At 43.9% G+C, this 16,498-nt stretch overlaps 2 protein-coding genes across 2 annotated transcripts; one reads left to right on the top strand and one right to left on the bottom strand.

The window, feature by feature from the left end:
• Positions 1-2,071: 2,071 nt before the first annotated feature.
• znf131 (zinc finger protein 131) lies at positions 2,072-8,194 on the bottom strand. Its single transcript, XM_061071518.1, has 9 exons — positions 8,123-8,194; positions 6,223-6,370; positions 6,029-6,130; positions 5,540-5,684; positions 5,322-5,427; positions 4,948-5,139; positions 4,453-4,828; positions 4,208-4,338; positions 2,072-3,518 (listed from the first exon to the last, which is right to left on the bottom strand). The coding sequence occupies exons 2-9, from the start codon at positions 6,350-6,352 to the stop codon at positions 3,015-3,017; spliced, it is 1,686 nt and encodes a 561-aa protein (XP_060927501.1). The 5' UTR covers positions 6,353-6,370; positions 8,123-8,194; the 3' UTR covers positions 2,072-3,014.
• A 2,847-nt stretch (positions 8,195-11,041) lies between these two features.
• On the top strand, positions 11,042-14,633 carry selenop (selenoprotein P). Its single transcript, XM_061070863.1, has 5 exons — positions 11,042-11,127; positions 11,733-11,964; positions 12,343-12,555; positions 12,656-12,773; positions 12,892-14,633. Exons 2-5 carry the CDS (start codon positions 11,762-11,764, stop codon positions 13,588-13,590), a joined length of 1,233 nt encoding a protein of 410 aa, XP_060926846.1. The 5' UTR covers positions 11,042-11,127; positions 11,733-11,761; the 3' UTR covers positions 13,591-14,633.
• Positions 14,634-16,498: the final 1,865 nt, after the last annotated feature.

The following is a 16,498-nucleotide window of genomic DNA, read 5'->3' as shown; positions in this document are numbered from 1 at the left end:
TTAAGGGAAGATTTAAAAAAAAGATTATCATAAAACATTTCAGAATTTTAAGATTTGGTTCTTTATCCTGGGTTTCAAGTTGTTTACATATTGATGCAGGAAGGGAAAAAAACATAAATAGTGTAGTTAAAGACACAAAATGGAGCCAACGGATGGATCAGTGGAATAAATGGTGAGGGGGAAGACTGTGACATCTGAATCAGGCAGCTGAGTCATTCAGATCTCTGCTCTGTCTTTGCCAAAATGCAAATTAACCAGTCAATGTGTTTGGGAGTTATAACCAGTTCTAGTTCCAAGCTCTTTAAGTCATTATAATCACAGGTAGGTTCTGGTGGTAAAAGCTTTTTCCCTTACAATGCCTGTAATCTGTATCAATATTTGCTGATTGGGGTCAATAAATCTCTTGCTCCTGAACCTTCAGTTAAAATGTCCTCAACATGCAGGAGAAGCTCTTTTTATGATGATGGCTGCTGCAGATAAAAGCTCATCCGAGCAACAGGTGCTGCAGCCAGCCTGTGTCCTCTCATAACCTGCTGTCCTCCAGCTTTGTCCACCTCAGCACCCGGAGGCAGAAGAGGCTGACGGAGCAGAGTCTCATCCAAACTGTGGATCCCCCCCCCCCCCACCACCACCACCCCCTCCCCCTTCAGAACTTTTGATCTATTTACTGCGCGTGTGCGTGCGTGACAGCCAGGTGATCCCTCTCAGCAGAGTTGCATTCATAAAACAAGACTAGAGTTTGATTTTAAGACATATAGGCAGCGAGGTTAGGAGATTAAATCACATTGTTTTAAACCATACGAGACGAGCTCCATCCCCTGCAGAGGTTTCTATAAGAGGTGCTGCAGAACCCTAACCCTAACCCAACCAGGATGCGGCTCTGATGGGATTCAAAACGCACATTTTGCGTAACTCAATGTTGAATGACAGTCAACAGTTATCATCTCCAGAAGCAGGAGCAAGAGGAGCAGCAGGAGGAGCAGGAGCAGGAGGCCACTGCCCACATCAACCAGCTCGTTTCTCACCACAACCCCACCAGCACAAAGAAGAGCAGCCCCCCTCCCATCTTACCTGGATCACCTCCTCCACAGGAGCCCGCCGACCTGCACCTCCCTCCCCGGTGAGGAGAGCATGTTCTCCGGTGACATTCAGCGCACTGAGCCTCCTGCTCCTCCTGCTCCTCCTGCTGCAGCTGCTCCCTCAGTCTGTTGTGAGGGGGAATCCGTGTGACGAGCAGGTGCATGGACCAATCAGCGGCGCCCTCGCAGAGTGCACCGTGCGCGGCCGGGCCAATGGGAGGCGAGGATTAGGGATGGAGCCGCAGGATCCGTTTAGCTCCAGCCTGCGGCCACAGGAGCGCACAGAGCCAGGTAACTTAACCCGTGAGTGTCCCCGAGGGCCGGGGACTCACATGGCACAGGGTCGTGGGGGGGTCAGGGGACCAGTCTGCTGCACAGGGAAATGCTTGATAACCCACTAATGAAAATGGAGCAGCTTGGGTTGATAAATGGGAAATATAAACTCTTGCTTATATATTTTGTTTTTGTCTCAGTATTTATATATGTATATTCTTGGCTGGAATGACAACAAAACCCAATTTTACGCCAGGATCAATAAAGTACTTCTGATTTTGAAGAGAAGTAGGTCAACGGTTTCAGTTTTGTACTTTTCAGTGGGACAACATGTATGTGTTTGCAATTGGCAGGGGTGAAGCTGAGAACCTGAGATAATCGATATGTGGATGTTAGTCATTTCATGTCACTTTTAGATGAATCTCATTCAAGTGAACATCGAAATCCTGATGTAAAAGACTTTTGGGAGAATGTCATCCCTGCGATTCCTCAACCAGCTGATAAACTACAAATAACTTTACAAACATAAACGCTAGACCATCATATTCATCATATTAGAATAGAAGAAAAATAGATTTTGATGAGGATTATTCTGCCACTCCCTGATGTCCACAATAACTACTTTTGGCCACTATGGGTCAGTGTAATCCTGATATTAACACAACAGTGACGGTTAAAGGTGCAAACATAGTTACAGATAGTTGTGTGCAGATAAGGTGCAACTTTAATCGTTGGATTTTTATTGGGTTTCCATCTCATGTATTTGAGTCCAATATTTGCTTTACTCTTCAGCTTTGCTCTGGTTTCCAACAGATCCTGAGGAAAATACAGAATCTGGCTCCGCCAAATAGTAGCCGACAGTGCACGTGTTGTTTTGTGCTGTGCAGGTGATGTACATAGGCTGAATCCAGTGAAGTTACAGCTGATAAACCAAAAGCAAAGGGGAACAGCAGACTTGGATGCAAACGACTGTAGGTTAATCACCATTCAGATTATTGCCATTTTATCAATTGAAGAAAAAAAATAATCAAACAAAGTCCAAAGGTATAATAAAAACATTTAAAATGTATCTTTACCTCACTATATGGATTTTTAAGACTATCAAGCTCTCTGAAGATGGATGCAAAACTTGTAGCCCATTCTGGAAACCAGTTTTAATTCCTATCTGACTTTTTCCTACAAAAACACCGTGAATCAAAATGAAAATACGTTTGAACACAACTGTAGCATTAGCACTGATGAGCTTCAGCACCAGGCAGCAGCTGGTTTATGAGCTGCAAAGGGAACATTTCATTCAGTGTCAAATTCTCTTGGCAAGTGATCCAAAATATAAATCCAAGTTGAGATAAAAGACAAAAATTAAAAAAATGAACACGCATGAAAATAGGCTGATGAAGCAGTGAAGTCTTCAACAATATGGGATATGACGGCAAACAGCTTTAACATAAATACAGCTTAATAAGCAGGAAGTTACTCATCTCAAAAAAAGTTCAAAGAGTGATGTTGCCAGGAACAAAGTCATTCAACATGATGGCGGAGAGCAGATCATATCATGGTGACGTGCTGGATCCTGCATGCAGTGTTCTGTATGGAAGCTCAAACGTCAGCTGCACGATAATGCAGCCATTCACGATGAGTGTCCTTCAGGTCAGTTTCACATTCTCATACATCCACTGCTTGTTCTACTTCCTCAACGTTCACCATCTCCCCCTCCAGCTCTACCTCCACCTGAGAGTTCACAACCTGCTGACCGTCGACTTCAGTCGTGGTCACGTGCACCACCTGGATCTGCACCCCAGCCTGCTTCAGTCTCTCCATGTCCTCCTCACACATCTCCGTCACCCCTTCGTCCTCCACCACCACCGTTGCAGTCTCTTCCATCTCCATCATGTCTACGTGTTCCACCTGAATTCCGTCGTCCAACAGGACCGTTTCAGTTCCTTCTATGCTCTGCGTTGCTATAGCGGTGGCAGCAGGGTCTGTAACGACCAGTTCCTCAGTTGACTTGCTGTCCTCGATGGAATGGGCGTCCTTCAGGTGGGTCTTAAGCTCTTTAGGGTGAGTGAACCACATGTCGCACATGGTGCAGTGGTTGGGCTTGTCGCCTGTGTGGCTCACGAGATGGTCTTTGAACTGGTCCCAGCTGTTGAACACACTGCCGCAGACCTGGTGGAGGCGGTAGAGGAGGAAACAAAAGGACAAGGTCATAGACAGTCAAAGGAGCATTTGTCCCTGCTGTTGCTCGAATATTGGGCCAACTGTAGCTAGCATAAAACGATATCATTTTGCCAACTACTGGAGTTTTTTTTAATTTACTTGGGAGTGGAAAATAGTTTTAACTCAATTAGGCTGTGACCTCTGCCATCATTGCCACCGTTTTTACAAGCGTTTGCTTATTTCACCTAAAGCTACATGTTATTTTCTATAGACAGAAGTGACACGTGAATCTTGTCGGTCATGCAGGAAAGAGGCTCAGGCCCACGATATTACCTGGGAGCCATACAGCCCTGGTTATACTATCATTTGCCCCACAACCAAATATTAATTATATTTATAATCAAAATTCAAACATTTGCAATATCTTTTTACAGTCCTCTATCCCAATATATGCAAATATTTAATATTAAACAGTTGACAAACATTCCCAATGAGAAAGTTATCAGACGTGCGTTTCCACTTTAATGCTGTTTACAGTTTAAATTTAGTCAATAACTGTAAAATTAAATTCTCCAAGCTAAACCACCTCAATCTAAACTGAAAATACATCAGTGTAAACAGTATTAGAACTGTTTTCTCCTGTAGACACAACACTACAATCGCAGTGCTTGCTGGCCTTGATTCTGGACAAACTGTACCTGGCATTCGTAGAGTTTCTTGCGTCCTTTCTTGGCTCCTGCCCCATTCTGACAGGCTGCCATATGGCACTTCAGAGTGCTGTTCCTCGCAAAATGCTCATGGCAATCTGGACACTCGTAAGGTTTTTCCCCTAAAGATGGACACGAAAAGACAGACACGTATCTCAGACATGTAACAAGAGGCCTACAGGTCAAACATGACAAGCTATGGTTATATATGAGCTCATCCAGTTTCTCATTCTCACCCGTGTGCTTCCGCAAGTGCTCCTTAAAGTGGCCAAAGTGGTCGAAGTGCTTCTTACAGTATTCACAAACATGAACTTTCTTTTGGGGTTTCTGGTTTCGAGAGAGCTCCTCTGCTTCAAAGTGAAACGTGCTGATGTGCTGCCTCAGGGCGCCCTCTCGCGCGTAGGTTCGATCACAGTGGTTGCACACGTGCGGCTTGTCCAATGTGCCCTGGTGCGTTTTCAGGTGCTGTTTGAGGTGGTAGTACAACTTAAAGGATCGGTCACACTTGTTGCATCGAAATATGTTGTCCACTTGGGAAATCTGGACCTCTACAATGTCAACGTTCTCCAGCACCTTGGACGCCGTCACCGTTTCCTCCTGATACACAAGATCCTGCCAAGCACGAACACAGAAGAACAAACTGTTTGGTAAATTCTTTCACAATTATTACTCCTTCCTACTGCTTCCCAATTAATAAGCCAAAGAAAGGAACAATGAAAAAGTGACAATACCTCTTCTATACCTCCCTTCTTGATCATATGTAGCATAGGTTCCTCTTGCTGATATTTGCTAGTTATGTCAGCAAGAAGAGCCAAAGCAGAATCGTCCGACGCAGCCTGGGCGTTCTTTGCTGCATCGACCACCTCCTCTAAACCCGAATCCTCCACCTCAATGCCCCCATCCCCGATCACCTCGATCTCCACCTGGAGAACATTGAAAATATTCAGTCCTGACATTGTAAAGTCCACTTGTGTTCAATTCCTACATTAGGCAGTAGAGACACCAAGAATTATTTTTTTTGTGGTTGAAATATGCAATACAAAAAAAACAATAAAATTTAAGTCAGTTGAATGTCAAGCGATTACATTATCTAGGCATTACTTACCGATTCTCCTTCCACCGAGGGTAGAGTTTCTGTGATCACATTAGTCGTCTCTGCAATCTTCCTCTTTTTACCTTTGCTCTCTGCCATCACTGGTTTCTCATTTATCCTACAAGACAGAATCAGCTCATGTTGAGAGGTAACACTTTCATTATAACATCAATTAAACTGAATGACACAATTCTGCTTCTTCAGGTGCAACGTATGCATGCAAGTCTCACTTATTTTCAAGCGCCTTGATGGCTTCATCCATTTGGAGGTATTCTGCAGCCTTCCACACATCGTACGCCTCCTCTTCTCCAAATACAGCTAGTGTGGCCGTGTAGGTAAACTCCATGAGCTGGCTGAAGGCTGTATTGCTCACACCTGTTGGAAGATGACAAAGTAGCAGTGGTGAGTAAAAGCTGTTGCAGTGAATAAATACCACGGTAGGTTTAAGGTCATTTAAAAATGTCTCAAAACTTCATAGTGTGTCCATCAGGGGGCACTAAAAAATATCTTTCAACTGTAAAATGCTGCACTTGATATGCTTGGAAAAGAGAGATAAAAACAGTTATATGTCTACTTATTTTTTAAGTTAGTATCAGAAGATATATCTATATTTTTTACCTCCTACATACTGATTGGTCTGTTCACATCAGCTCTATTTTCATTTAAGCATTTTAGTCGCCTTTCAATGCTTTTGTCAGAATTGAAGTAGAACACAATACCTTCTATCTCGACCAGTGGCTCCTGTGTGAAATCCTGGAAGAATGTGTGGAAAAACTGACTGCATGCTGCCAACACCGCTTTATGGGCTCTGAACTGGTGTCCTGCAAGAGATAGGAAACATGGGAATTGGAAGTGCTGCTTGGGTAATTTCTTAAACATATTAGAAGATAACCTACAGTGTATGACTACTTACCGTCCACGATTAAAGTAATGTCTGTGAACTGGTCAAGCTGCCGTTGCTCATTGAGTTTGTCCATCATGACTTTGTAATGTGCTGGATACTCGCTGGCTCCCTCCAGCTCCACCTCCACTTCAGCCGCCATTATTCACCAGGTCCTCCTCTGCAGGGAACACGGGTAAACAAACATAAACATCATGGTATTGCTTAAGAAAAGTAAGGTATCACTCAGACTTTGTGTAGCTTTGTTAACGTATCATTTACCAAGCATCTGAGTTACTGAGTTTTCAACACTGTAGATCAAAGTACAAGTTCAAACCTGGGCACATCTTCAAGACTTAGGGGTGGTCAATAACATCAATAATTTTAATCGATAGAAATATACCAAGGTCCAGTATTTAAAGATACAACACATAATTGATCTACTTCAGTTTTGTACCATATTTTGCTGTTGTGTATGTAACTCATATAAACGAGTTCAAAACCACAAGGCTCACTGAGGAGCCAAAATCAGTCGGCTTTGATTTATTTGTATCTTTATTCAAGCTCTCGTCATACTTAACCTCACATTAGATATATACAGTAAGAAGTATAAAACTGCTGCAGCTTTCAACACTGGGATATCAATCTGACCCATGAGGAAGCACAAGTGAGTGTGAATAAATTTCACCTGCTTTAGTGCAAATGAAAGTGACAACAGGTGCAAACTAAGGAGAGGCAAAAGCAAGACAAGCCCCAAAAAGGGAATGGTTTTACATGTGGTGGCCACAAACAGCTGATCTCTCCTTCTCCTTCCTGACTGATTCTTCTCTAGTTGTGTGTTCTCCTAGTGTCACTACTGGTAGCATGATGTGGTACCTGCAACCCGATCAGGTTGCACAGGTAGTCCAGCTCGTACAGGATGGCACATCCATATATATGCGGACGAAAGAAGGTTGGCTGTGTGTCACGGTCTCAAGAGCATGGACGTTGTGTATTGGTGCATCTAATATTCAAGTACCGCCACAGACTGTCCAGGAGGTCACTGAATCCCTGATCCAGGTCTGGGAGGAGATGTCACAAGACACCATCAGCCGACTCATCAGGAGCCAGCTCAGAACGTTGTTAGGATGTGGTTTTGAATCCAGCCCTCAATGGGTTAATGATTTTGGTTTCATCGTTTTGTTCTCACCAAATTATACGATTTACATCAGTAAAGATTTTCAGGATTTGATATGTGATTTAAGTGTTCCCTTATTTTTTTTTGGCAGATATATATATATTGAAGTTTGGATCAATGAATGTAGATGTTTTAATTTGTTAAAATTTGACATGGCAGGAAAAAAGAAACAGCATAAAGTTGTTAGCGGAGTAACCAGAAAGCTAAGAACAGACATTTCCTACTGACCCTATAGAAGAAGTCACAGCTGGTTGAATAAAGCAGGAACAAAGATCAAGAACACAACACCTAAAATAATCAGCCCAGGTGAAGCTGAGTGGATTCAGAGGAGGGGTCCTGAGACACAACCTGGGGGGGGGGTGCTCTGATCTCTGATCAGCCCCTGATCCCACACATGGGCAGATTAAGGGAAGCAGCCTGGCTAGCTGTTAGCCACACTAGCATAACACACACCTCCGCAGAACAAAACAAGCCCTTTCACAGACGCGATACGTGTGTTTGACCTGGGACCACCTCCCCGGGACCACCTGCACCTGTGTGCCGGGTTCGAACCCGGAACATGAGCGGAACTCGCGTGGATGAGCCCCCCCCCGCAGTGGAACAGGCGACGGGCCTCCTCTTAGCACGCTCGCCATTTCGCGTTTTGGACAATCAACATTACGTCATCAAACCGCGCATTAAAACACACATCTCCCGCCCGTGTTCCCTCGTTAAACCCGGGTCACAGTTCTCTCGGGACCACGTGGGTTCGCTCACCTGGGGGTCGCTCCCACGCGGGTTCTGCCTCAATGTTCCCCGCGACGCACGAAGCTCGCTGCTAACCTCGTCGCTCCATGAAAAGGGCGGTCGTTCCAGCCTCCGAACTCCGTTTACCACAATGCACCGCGAAGTCAAGGACGCCGAGGACCGTTGCTTGGTGACAGGTGTTTACATGTTCGAGGGATCCGCTGCTTGGAGACAAGGACAAGTGATCCTGACCGAACAGAGACAAAAGTCTATTTACAACACTTTTCCACCTGTAGTTACTTCTCTTACTGTAGATCAAATGTAACGTGCCATTGCAGAAAATAACATTTACTTAAAATAATGTATAATGTGAGGTAGAGCAGTGTGAATTTGGGAATTTGTGTAATCACGTGTGTGTACGCCTGCCGATGTATAATGTGCTTAGGTGTCTTAAAGATGCAGTTAGTTCCTTGCTTTGTGTTACCGGGGAAACGCTGCAGTGTTTCTGTTCATTAACCACAAATCTGTGGAGCGACTTAACAAATTCAAGCTGCTGGATGTGAGAAAGGAGAAAAACCTGATTTTTAGATTTCAAACCTGCTGTCGACACATTCAGCACACATTGGAGAGGCGGTGGACTAGTGGCAGAAACTTGGACTATGGGCAGAAAAGGTTTCTGGTTGGACTCCACGGAGAAGCAACAAAAAAAGACGAACCTGGATTGATCTGTCCAAAAAATCCAAGAGGATTCTCCCTACCCTGTCTAGTGCCCCTGAGCAAGGCACCTTACTCCCCCAACATCTGCTCCCCGGGCGCCGTACTGCTCACTGCTCTGTGTGTCCTGCACCAGATGGGTTACAAGCAGAGGTTAAATTTCCCTCCTTGCATGAGTGTGCTTGTGCATGTCTGTGCATGTGTTTGGGACAAATAAATAAATGTATCTTAATCTGAATCTTAAATCTGCTCCTGTTAATGATTGATAATCAGAAAAATATTAAATAAAATAAGATTAGACTTTGTCAATCCCAAAGTAATCCCAACAGCAACAGTACAATATTGAGTAGAATACAATGCAATTGATAAAACAATAACGAATTGGGTAAGGGTCTAACAATAAATGTAGAAGTGTATTGTTAATTAAATAAAAATATAAAGTCTATACAGAGTAATGCAGAAACTGTGTCTAATAGTAAACTAGAATAGACATGAGAATAAAGAATATGTAAGTCACATGAGACAGAGAAATTAATACTAAAACAAAAAGGAAGTAAGTAGACATAATAAAAGGTGTAAGGAATTATCGAATATTGTACATACTATGGAATACTACAGGTGGTATTGAAATAATAAGAGGATGGTAATTATTGCCCACAAGTGGTAATGTTAGAATAATGGTGGAAGATATATGAAAATCCGATTATGTAACAATGGGCCACTGAGCAAATCATGAATATGATTAAACAGTTAGAGGTTAAAACCTGCAGGTTAAACTGAGTCAATGTCCGTCGTCAGCATTTGCAAGCTTGAATTACTTTATACCCTGATACCTTTATTGGTATATGGTGTCATCTTAACATTATGAAATCAGACCATCTGAAACTGACTGATATGTCTTATTACTGTAGGTTGTTCAGGTCAGCGTGTTCTCTTGAGGGCCACATGATGAGCATGGGGTCAGACGCTGTAAATGAGTTACACCGGTTCACAGAATAAACTAAGTCACCTTATTCTTATTCGTATCAGATGGCTGCTTCATCAAAGTCATCACGTATCACTGCACCCACCGCCCACCTCGACCCGGTGGTGTTTATAGATACACCTTCATTTATTCTTTTATTTTATTTAATTGCAATTTTTATATCCCCTTCTGTAGCTTTAGTTATCAGTTAACTCCCACTTATGGGATTCTTTTCTCCAGTGTGCAACACTGCTGGTAATTTCCCTGCTCTTGTCATTCCATACCTAAGAGGAAAACCGTACTGCCAAGTCAGCAGCTGCAGAATGTGTTCCTAACAGGACCCCTTGAATCAGGACAAACAGCTGTTTCCACCTGTCTTCAATACTGGCTCAAATATATCACTTTATGAGGATTAAACGGGAGCGAACGCTTGGAAGGAACATTCTCAACTAAATGGAAGACTGTCCACACAACCTGGAAATCCACATGGTGATGAACAAACACCAAAACTGTCACACAAATACGCTGGAGAAATACAAAATATACTGCAAATGTGGTTGTTGTAGGCCTGACTCTAGTAATCTCAGACATGGTGACCTCACTGCTCTCAACTGCCTGGCCTATATCTGCAGACAGATTCTCAGCACAGGCTGTTTGCAGCTTTTAAAACATACTCATACTTTACAATTAAATCCTAATTTAAAACCAAGAAGCAACAAGAATTAAGAATAGTCTGGAAAAGCACCTGAAGCCTAAGGTTTGTTTATATGTTGGTATTGTCCGACTTCGTCTGTCTGTGTAAGTTAAATTGCAGGATGCTTTAACAGGACAAATGTCTCTTGTGCATATTTAATGACTCCTGATTTTCGTGTTGATCTTGCAGAAACACGCCTGCACCAACCAGATTCTTGCCCTTTGTCCTTTTTCACTTCCCCCATCCTCTGTGCTGAGAGAAGTTGCACAATGTTCTTAGGAACAGATAATACACCTCTGTATAATATACTTAACGCTATGATGAAAGGCTCAATTTACAAGGTAGATTCATGCACTCTCTCCAGGCCTATCACATTTACCAGCCTTAATAAAGAGGCAACTTCCCCCACCCCCGCGCACCATTCCCCTGCAGGAATTTGTCAAACTGCCAGTTGCTACCAAACATTTGGTAATGAAAAAAGTTGGAGAAAAAGTGCAGGCATCAGCAGTCTACTGCAGGGACTGAACTTTGTCCTCCTTCCTGATAGCAAAACAACAAGCAGAGTATAAAAGGGGGGAGCAGCGGGGGCAGAGGCTTGTTTTTGTTCCTGGAGTTGCAGCAGCGAAGAACTGAGCAGAGGGAAGGAAACTTTTTAACCAAACGGTATGTGAAGGAATTCATTTGATTTTATCCAGATCCTCAAAATGCAGTGAATAATGTGACATATAAATCTATTTGTAAATGGATACAAACAAAAACTTAGAACCCAGGGGTATTTCGCAATTTAGTGTGTCTGAGCTAGTCCATGACGCAGATGTGCTCGCACCAGTCATGAAACAGTTGCCTACTCGATTTAATATTTCCTCCTGTCATGCATGAGGTAAAACAGTGCAGAAATATTTAGATTTCCTGTCGCACTACATGTTGTTTTATTGTGTTTATCAAAGTCCAGATTTGTATAGAAACAATCCAGATTTACAAACCTCTAATAAACTGCTTTGTTCAGTCTACTACTTGCACTGTTTTCCTCATTTATCCAAGTCCAGTCAGAACTTGAGGGAAAACAGGAATAGGCTTCTTAGGTTGATTTGGAGAATATAAAAAGGATAACCCTCCTCTTGTGTTTTGCGCGATACTTTTACTATTGTCTGCTGAGTTTGACCAATATGTCCTCCGTCTTTCTCCTCTCACCCTCCTCCTTTCCCCCATGCTTCTCCCTCCTCCTCACCTAAATCCCCCCCACCCCCCTTCTCCTCTGTGCTCAGCAGACTTGGGGCAGTGAGGAGGCGCCACAGTGATGTGGGTGAGCCTCAGCCTGCTCCTCTCTCTCTGCCTGCTCCATGGGGGCGGAGCAGAGAGTGACGGAGGTGGGCCTCGCTGTCAGCCGCCGCCATCATGGAAGATAGGGGAGGTGGAGCCGATGAAGGAAAGGATGGGCCAGGTGACAGTGGTGGCCCTTCTTCAGGCCAGCTGACTGTTCTGCTTGGTGCAGGCTTCCAGGTATTTATTGAGCCATCACGTGTTCAGTCAGTTTGAACCCTGACCTCTTGTCCTGCTCCTTTGTTCATTCAAGATCAAGCGTGACGTGATGTTGCACCCTAGGAGTCCTACATCTGTGGCAAAGCATTTCATTCCCACTGCTTGGTCAATCAGAAAGAGTTTCAGAAACCGTATCAGATGAAATAAAGGGTCAGTTACATTTGATCCGATTGGCTCGTTATTTGTCAGCAAGGTGTAGCAAACACAGATTCCTCCCTCTGAGGCAACTCCTACAAAGTTCCCTTGAAGAAGTGCATCCTGTTCATATATATTTGTAAAGAATTATCTCAGAGACTTTTTTTTTAAACTCATGGTCTCTGATTGCTCTTCTCTGAACAGAGTGGACGGCCTGCGCCTGAAGCTGGAGAGTCAGGGCCTGAGGGATGTGACCTACATGGTCATTAACCACAAGGAGGAGCGGGCCCAGCGCCTGCACACCATGCTGGCCCAGAGACTATCAGAGAACATCATCCTGTACAAACAGGAGGAGCAGCAGCCAGATGTCTGGCAGACGCTGGGGGGAGGGAAGGACGACTTCCTCATCTATGACCGGTGTGTTACCTGTAGTGGATAGTTCTCTTCATTCATTTGAACCTTTATAGTCTCCATAGATATTCAACCTCCCCATGTTTTCCTATCATCTCGCCATCAGGTGTGGCCGTCTCACCCACCACATTTCCCTCCCATACTCCATCATCGGACAAGGTCATGTGGAGAGTGCGATCAAAGATACCTACTGCAAACGCATCTGTGGGGACTGCACACATGAGGTAGATCATAACTGCATCAATATACATCGATTTAAACAGTGTCATCAGATAATGTGTTTTTACACATTAACTCAAACATGGACTCTGCATAACTTCTTCCCTCTCAATGTTTTTACAGAGCGCTGAGATTCCGGAGGAGTGCAAAGGGAAAGCAGATGCACAGCCTGATGCAGCTGCTGCCCCAGCTGTGGAGGAAGGTACAGGACATGGTAACGGGCACGGTCACCATCATGGACACCACCATGGTCATGACCATGCCCACCATGGGGATAATCATGGGTTTCACCCCCGTGGCTTCGGCCATGGCGATGGTCACCACCAAGGTCAACACCATGGAAATCATGATAACCATGACCATGGACAAAGCCAAACTCAACTAGATCTTAGTCCACAGGGGCAAGAGCAGAATGCTCAGGTGTTTCAAAGGCAGCAACATGCAGAGTTAGGCCAGATGCAGCAAGCAGTGCAAATAGACCAGGTACCACAGGGGGCCCATGGAGCCCATGTGGGGCCCTGAGTGCCAAAGAAGTTGAGTTGAAAATCAAAGCACAGCTGACAGGGGACAGCAGTCTCTGACGCCTTTCCTAAGGTCAGCTGATGCTGACACTGACGCAGGCTGTTTGGGGAAGCAGGCAGCGAGGAGCCCGTCGGTCTCTGACACTGTGATGAGGCGCTGCCCGCCTCCTGACAGTGACACGGACTGACAGGCGATGCATCCAATAATGTTAGGGAGACCTGACAGTGACGCTCGCCTCATGCTGCCTGACACCAGCCTCAGCCAGCCCAGTGACCCTGACCCCCAGGTGTAGTGAGCTGAGGATGAGAGCAGCAGTAAGCTGACTCTCATATCAGCCTCATATTAACATCTGCTAACAACACCATGGTCAGGTGCACTTTTTACCAACAAGTATTCCCCTGGGAAAAGGCGGGTCCGTCCCTGACAGCATGTTTGATAGATGAACAGAAGGTGTCCAACATCCCAATGAAAGATAAACACATGCCCTAAAACATGTGCTGTGTTTCACTCGTCTCAGCATGTCTGTCAGTGTGTCGCCCCCATTTTCTCTCAGGAGTATACGTGGTTATCATATTTGTAAATTGCCTTTTCCATTTCGCTCTCCATCCTTTATGAAACCAGGCGCAGAAACTACGCTCTAGTGGCGTCTGTATGAAATCCGGCAGGAGAGAGAGGAGAAGGTAGTTAGGGAACATGATAAGCATTCAAAATATTTTATAATTAAGTATGAGAGGATGTTTGAAGAAACAGAGAAATTTGATAGACTCTGCAAACACAACAAAAATGAATGATTAAGAGGGAATAAGAGAAGATGTTATCACAGTAACTGATATGAGAATGAATTAGTTTTTTGGGGGAAACCTGAAAGCACAAAACATGTAAAAGCAAACCTTAGAAACGTCACATCAGTGACATGTTTATGTGTAGGGCCCTGATATCACTGCTTTTGAGCACATAGAATTGCAGTAACCACTTATTTTTGTTTTGCAAAGTCCACACACGTGATTACACTAGTGTATCTCTTTTCAGCTTTCAACGTGTACATTTTAAAATGACATTTCGGTATTTCTTTATTTTTGCATTTACTAGACATGTAGGCTGCAAATTGTTCATTTATACAAGGCTTGTTTAAAAAAAATAAAATGCTCTATTGTTTGAGAAAAAGACAGAAAGAAAAAGAGAGTGAAGCGATGAATGAATGTTGGAATACACTCTGTACTTAATGACGGTTTCTGGGGGAAGGTCACAATCACCCTGAAAGCCTGATGCCTGCACAGAGAACTGTATTGTGTTAATGTCGTCACAAATGCAAATGAAAATGGAATAAAGATGGTTGAGTTGCAGCTTTGGTTTATGTGTGTTTTCTTTCCTTAGTTAAAACAACAGTTGACAGTGATTAGGTTGCCATGTCTGGGCGGAGTTGATGTTGGTGGGATATGGCAACTGTCCTACATGTGCCTGAGAAGTTAGAATCAAACAAAGCAGGGGGATCATGTTACCCCAATAACATACCAGTCATTCAGAGCTGATGTCTCTATGCCCCTTATTGTGCTGTGTATATGATACAGGGTTTTTCCTTGGAATATATAGAATATTTATGTGAAGGGTGCATTTCTAGCTCTTGCTCATATTTTTCAGCAGGTGGCGCTGAAGGTCTACAAGAAAAAACAGCACCACACACATGAACTGTCCTCCTCACTCACCCTTTGCAGGTTTAACACAGACTTTGACACAGCCACTAAATTAAAAACCTCTTCAGCTCAAACGATTGAGTAGTTTCATTCTGATGAATTACTGCAGCGTTTTCAATAATGTGTTGTAGCATCTTTCTCCATTTCTCTATGTACAAATTAATGAATCCAGTGGTTTTCACTACCCTGATTTTGCATGTACATGAGTGATTCATCCTGTGCGTCATTAGGAAGCTTTGCAGGGGATGAAAGTGGGGACAGCACAGTCGCTACTTCACAGCAAGAGGATTCTTGGTTTCGGCCCGGGTCTAACTGAGTGTTTGCATGTTCTCCCTGAGTCTCTTTAGTCCAGCTGCCTCCCACAGTCCAAAGACATGCAGACTGGTGTTAGGTTAATTGGAGAAATTGACAGGAGGTGTGAATGGTTGTTTGTCTCTGTATGTTGGGCCTGTGATGGACTGGTGATCCGTCCAGAGTGCCCCCCCGCCTCTCGCCCAATGTCAGCTGAGATGGCCCCAGCCCCCAACGAGCCCCAAAGGACAAGCAGTATAGATGATGGATGGACGAAAGTAGGTTCCCATCACATCATTGAGACTACTTAAAATTAAAAAATGTCCATCCCATTTAGTCAATTACGGTTTTGCATATTTTGATTCCTCAACTACAGAGGTTGTTTATGACACATACACACTCATACAACCTCTTCTACCAGAGTACTGTCCCCTGAGGAGCTGTATGACAACTTGTTAATTTAAAGTGATGACTCCCACTGTATGTCTAGATACATCCAGTATTAAGTATTTTTTCTTATTTATTTTCTGTAATGTGTGCACCTGTGTTGATTACTACTGCAAGTGAAATGGACTTGAGAGATAATAAAGATAATCCATTTATTCATCAATCCATCCATCCATCCATCCATCCAACCATCCTTCCATCCATCCATCCATCCAGCCATCCATCCATATGATGGTTCATAGAGTGTAAACAAATGTAACACTTACGAAAAAGTTTTGTTTTCATTCTATTTAAATAAAAACAATTCATTTGGTTTGTCTGTGTTTTTATATGCTATTAAGAATGGCCTTGGATGTATGCAGCCCTAATTGTGCCATCAACCACTGGAGGTGCATCTTGAACCTCATGTTTTAACTCTCACATCATGAAGTCAACATCCAGCTCAGAACCTGTGAAATTGTGTCCAGGACCTGAAGTGTAACACCCTGGGCTTGGTGTCATGTATCTGAATCGCCTGTCAGACTCTGTGTCTGAAAAGGTCAACAAGCAACCGGAGGTAATAAATGAGAGCGAGGCGGGCTGCATGTGTGGGCGTAATTGGGCTGAAGATCCAATACAGGGGAACAGTGACTTATGGGTAATTACCTGCAATGTCCTGAGACGAAGAGCTGTGAGTGGCTGTCTCTCTGATTCAATCAGCCCCACACAGAGCAGCGCAGTACACAACCTCTGTCTTAATTGTCCGATATGCTTTCCCCCTGATGCACAACTGTTTCTGC

This window comes from Limanda limanda, chromosome 5 (assembly GCF_963576545.1).
Source record: "Limanda limanda chromosome 5, fLimLim1.1, whole genome shotgun sequence".
NCBI classification, from domain to species: domain Eukaryota; kingdom Metazoa; phylum Chordata; class Actinopteri; order Pleuronectiformes; family Pleuronectidae; genus Limanda; species Limanda limanda.
Note: the sequence above shows the minus strand (reverse complement) of the source record. Positions and strands in the feature narration are given on the sequence as shown.

What these genes read in the sequence shown, in the direction of transcription:
- znf131 (XM_061071518.1), bottom strand. Translation starts at nt 6,352, where the DNA reads ATGGCGGCTGAAGTGGAGGTGGAGCTGGAGGGAGCCAGCGAGTATCCA. An exon ending in CATTACTTTAATCGTGGACG is followed by an intron (nt 6,131 to 6,222) that starts GTAAGTAGTCAT and finishes TATCTCTTGCAG; the next exon opens with GACACCAGTTCAGAGCCCAT. An exon ending in ATCAAGGCGCTTGAAAATAA is followed by an intron (nt 5,428 to 5,539) that starts GTGAGACTTGCA and finishes TCTGTCTTGTAG; the next exon opens with GATAAATGAGAAACCAGTGA.